General features: G+C 38.3%; 1 protein-coding gene across 1 annotated transcript in view; it reads left to right on the top strand.

Moving 5' to 3' along the window:
- TENM1 (teneurin transmembrane protein 1) overlaps positions 1–5,236 on the top strand; it is a 355,471-nt gene that overhangs the window by 335,725 nt on the left and 14,510 nt on the right. Inside the window, exon 26 of the mRNA XM_017497555.2 lies at positions 556–852. Within this exon, the coding sequence (XP_017353044.2) occupies positions 556–852 (297 nt within the window). The remainder of the gene's footprint in view (positions 1–555; positions 853–5,236) is intronic.

The following is a 5,236-nucleotide window of genomic DNA, read 5'->3' as shown; positions in this document are numbered from 1 at the left end:
AGTAGAGACAGAGTTTCGCCATGTTGGTCAGGCTGGTCTTGAACTCCTGACCTCAGATGATCTGCCTGCCTCAGCCTCCAAAAGTGATGGGATTACAGGCATGAGCCACCATGCCCGGCCCCTTTTTTTCTGATTTCTAATCACACAAATAATTCACCATTTTATGTTACAGTCACTTACCTGGCGAAAAGGATGAAGGAAGCCCCACTCCTTAGTAGGCAACTGACTTACATAAAATAAGATCACACAGTTACTGAAAACTGTGACACTACACTTAAGGCTTGAGCTGGGGGAAGATAATCAACAACCACATATTGAGAGTCTAGAGTATGCCAGGTGCTGTCCCAGGAATTAAGACATAACCCTGCTCTCCAGGAGTATACAATCTGGTAGAGGAATAAAGACAGCTGGCATCTGTGGAATGTGAAGGTATCAGGCTTCAGAGGCAAGAGAGACTCTATCGTTGGATAATCAGGAAAGGATTCATGATTGTGAAAGCTCTAATGAGGGGAACAAGGCTGTGCTTAAAATGTATTTTCTATCTCTTTCTCATAGGCCCACAACAGAAACCTACTCTCCATAGATTTTGATCATATAACCCGCACAGGAAAGATCTATGATGATCATCGAAAATTCACCCTTCGAATTCTTTATGACCAGACTGGGCGACCCATTCTGTGGTCTCCCGTAAGCAGATATAATGAAGTGAACATCACATATTCGCCTTCAGGATTGGTGACATTTATCCAAAGAGGGACGTGGAATGAAAAAATGGAGTATGACCAGAGCGGAAAAATTATTTCAAGAACTTGGGCTGATGGGAAAATTTGGAGCTATACCTACTTAGAAAAAGTAAGTACATAGGGGAAAAAGACAAGTTTCAAGTTTCTGAATGAGACTATGGAAAATGGCCCTAATTGTCCATCTTGGTGAGGATCTGCAGGAGAGAAGTCTGTGTTCTGGCTGTTCAGTTCTGTAGAAGTGACAAAAAGATGTTGAAGTTCTAAGGATGAACTGTTTTTCAGCTGCAAACTTTCCCCAGTCCCACACTCTGCCAAGTACTCTTTCAGACTAAAGTCAGAATAATAGCTTAGCTTTCTCCTCATTTGAACATCTTTGTTCACGCTTTTGAAAAGGTATCTTTATTATTATGAAAGCTCATGCTGAGGGAAAAAATAGCTAGAAAATTATAAAATTGTGTTAATGTACTCAGCTCTGGGAAAGGGCCTTTTACCCAGAGGATAAGCAATTCTAATTTTGTTAGGATAGTCAGTGAAATTTTAGTTGTATACATTTGAAAACTAATTTCCAAAAGTAATCAGGCTGCGGGAATGGTGGTAGCGAGGCCTCATTGGTAATACTCTTTTGTGTATAGTGAGTCTACAATAGCATTCATAATGGTAGCTTGTGGCCTATGTCTGGGAATAATAGAAAAAGATTTTAATCCCACTACAGGAACCATTTGTCAAACATCAGTCCCTACAGAGCAAAATAGTTTCTGGCCAGATTGGTACCAGAGGACAATAAGAGTAATTGATCTCTATCTCAATGCCTAATCTCCTAAGATAGTGCCTCTTGTTTCCCAAATCTATTCTTTCAACAAATTTAGGAATTTATCAATCCCAAATTAATTTCTACAAAAATTGAAAAATGCCTTGGATTCAAGAGTAATAAGTACCAGGTAGCTTCTAGACGTTCTTAGAAAAGTCATAGGAGCTCATAGTTCACATGGCAAATTTTCCTATTGTACCACATAATGCCAAACTTTTCTGATACGCCCTCCCCAAAGTTAAATAAAAATAGTGTGATAGTGGATATATGTCATTATACAACTATGTTACTAGTTCTTAGAGTTTGTTGCTGGAGCATTTACCAAGTTGGAAATGCCTGAAGATAAAGCAGAGTTCACTTGGGAGCCAGGGCAAAAGGAAGGAGTCCTTTGCTGAATTCACCTCGTGTCCCTTTCTGCTAAAAATATTTATCAGATCTATAATCCATCTTCCACACTAGCAAAATCTGAATCTTATAGAGCAGGTCTTTCATCTTTTGAATTTTGATAACATTCAAAATTATTCAAAATTCAAAATTCAGAACATTTAAAATTCAGAATAATTGGCAAAAGCCTATGACTAGTGTCTACAGAGTGCCAAGCCTGTTATAACATTAACTGAATCAAAATATTTGGTGGTATATGTGCATAGGCAAAGCATTAAGGTGTATACTGATGACCTTCATATGAAAAAAAAAAAAAAAGATGCTACTGATCATTAACAGAATATTGGCTCAGTTAGTTTTCCAGAAAGGAAGACAGGTTTGCACCAACCTTTCCACAGGTCCTTCATGTGACTAGTTAAGTAGCTATCACTCCTTAGAAGCATGCATGGGTTTGCACTCATCACTCTAGCCTCATTAGCACCAGAGTCCGACCAACTGAACTAATTGCCTATAGACAGTCACATCTAGGTCTCATAAGACTTTCCTTTAGGCTATCTGCACAATAACATAAGAGCCTTTTGAAAACTTAAATATCATCCCTGTGTGCAGTTATTTAGCCTCTTCTCTGACACCAGTGAGGAGATTTTGTTTCTCTTTTCTGAATTCACTAATTATTCCATCAAATTTACTTAAGCAAAGAATCACGTGAAGCAAACTTCACACATTCTCTTTGCTACAGAAATGTAGTTGGCAATAATTGTTAAGCAAACAAACAAAAACCTTGGTGAGATGGCCCGTGTCTGCAGTGGACAGAAATAAGACTTTCCTTACCCAGAATAAGGTAACAAGACAAGTCCTGGTGACTTCCTGACCAGTGAGACACACCAGCTTATTTGTACCTTTGAGCTCACTTTTGTTCCTTTCTTGATTTTATATTTAATTTGTTCTCTAATTAAAAGGGTAGCTACTGATTTAAGCAATCCTGTTATACAAAACTCAGAACCTAGAAACACGAAATTATGGAATGGTTATTTACTTTCCAAAAATCATTTATCATAATATTGATTTTATTAACATTATTATTACCAGTAATCATAACTAATTCACTAGATATAATAATTTAATGAAATAATATAAAGCACCCAAGTAGAGATGCTAGCTAGCACTAACTGCTACTTGTTAGGTAAATCAAAACAGGAAAGAGAAGAAGAAAGGAAGGGAGGGAAAAAAGGAAGGAAGGAAGGAAAGAAGGAAGGAAATTAAAGCATCTTTGAAATTGTGATTCAATTTCAAAGGGGGAAAAGTGAAAGAACATTGAATTTGCCAAAATCCTATGTAATATGTAACTTTTTCAGTGACTTGAGGTTTTCTATCTCCTTGTGTTCTTTCCAGTCCTCTCTTTAATATGCCCTTTGTGACTCATTCTTTGACTATGACAGGGGCAGAGCAGGCACAAAGAGGCTGGTTCTCGTAGTATATTTTAAACTAAGAATTCTCAAACTTTAAAATGGATTTTCTTTTTATACTCCGAAATACTAACCCTGTGAATTTGCTTGCCATACCTATGTCACGATCTATTAAAAAGCAGCGGCAAATTTTTCACCTTAACATGCAGAAATGCTGTAAAAATAGTTTGACTTCCTCTAGAGTAAGTGAAAGTTATGCATATCATTTTCATGCACAACGGTTTGTAGCCATTAGGAGGAAAATAATTATTTGGGTAATGGCTGTGGTTGCTTAATGATCTCTTCCCTATTAAAAAAATCAATTATTGTTTCTTAAATTTTCTCTATGTGGTCATTAATTCTCTGTCTTGATTTATGAGACTTCTCTGAGTTAATTATATTTTGAAGACTTGTGGGCCAAAATTTTGTATTACAGTAAATGTAAATCTTTCAGTTTCCTAAAATAATTCTTATGAACTTCATTTTTAAAATGCATTTAAATATATTTCATAATCATTTAATAAGATACTTTAGCCTTATACATTTACAGCAATTGCCTCTTTGGGGCTTTTTCAGAGGCTGCCTAGAGGGACAGGAATGACGACTTTGGCTTCAGCTTCCAGGTGGCCCCACATTGCCATCTGGTGGTCATTCAAATGCTTTAACTTTTCAAATTTCTGCTCTCATTTCTAGTCTCGTTCAAATAAGCATACAGCCATGATTGCTTTTGCTGTTGTTGTTTTTACAATTATCTCTTTTAGAACCTCACAATCAATTAAAAGAATAAAAGTCTCCCACTCTGTTATTTGGACTAACAAGAAATGGCCTTTTATCCTATAGCAGCACTGTGGACATTGGATAGATTGATAAGCATTGTTTTTGAACAAACTGATAATAATGCCCACCCAAAGTGAAAAAGCAGCCAAATGAGCTAAATGGTATTTTGGCAAAATAACAGTTACATTCATCTGATTTCTAATCACATCATGCACATTCTTGCCATTGGCAGGAAGCTTTAAAACAGACCAAGAGCTTTTGAGACAGCTCAGCATCAGCACCACCTAGGAACAAGGTTCAGGCAGTGGTTTACTGCAGACTGCAGGATCAGAGTAGAGGAGAGAATAATAGTGACTTACCATAGGCCAAGCGCGGTGGCTCACGCCTGTAATCCCAGCATTTCAGGAGGCCAAGGCAAGTGGATCACAAGGTCAAGAGATCGAGACCATCCTGGCCAACATGGTAAAACCCTGTCTCTACTAAAAATACAAAAAACAGCTGGGCATGGTGGCATGTGCCCGTAGTCCCAGCTACTCGGGAGGCTGAGGCAGGAGAATTGCCTGAACCCGGAAGGCAGAGGTTGTGGTGAGCCAGGATTGCGCCACTGCACTCCAGCCTGGCGACTGAGCGAGACTCCGTCTTAAAAATAAAAAATAAAATAATGACATACCATAAATACTTGGAAAAAGTGGTACAGTGACTGGAAAAGGCATGGCTCAGGCAGGCTGGTACTAGATAATGTATGGAGGCCATATGGTGATTGTCCCTGGCCCATGTCACAGGTGACAGATGTCATTTGCTCACGGCAAGTTGACAGAAGAGAGTGGAAAGGAACTGAGAAATGTGACTTTCAGCACAGAGATAATGCAAAAGCTTTTCCACAATTCCTGTATAAAGCCTTTCCACCTCTGGCCCCTGCCACCTGTTGCCCCATTCATAGGAAAATTTCTTGCTGATTCTATTGAATTCTGCCTTGGTCCAGGGAGGCAGTTCTCCCTAATGTCTCCAAGCCCATTCAGGATTTCCAAGTCTCCTTCCTTTTGTTTTTTTTTGTTTTTTGTTTTTTGTTTTTTTTTTAG

This window comes from Cebus imitator, unplaced genomic scaffold (genome assembly GCF_001604975.1).
Source record: "Cebus imitator isolate Cc_AM_T3 unplaced genomic scaffold, Cebus_imitator-1.0 Scaffold232, whole genome shotgun sequence".
Taxonomy (NCBI): Eukaryota; Metazoa; Chordata; class Mammalia; order Primates; family Cebidae; genus Cebus; species Cebus imitator.
The sequence above is the reverse complement of the archived record's forward strand: the minus strand, read 5'-3'. Positions and strand labels throughout refer to the sequence as shown.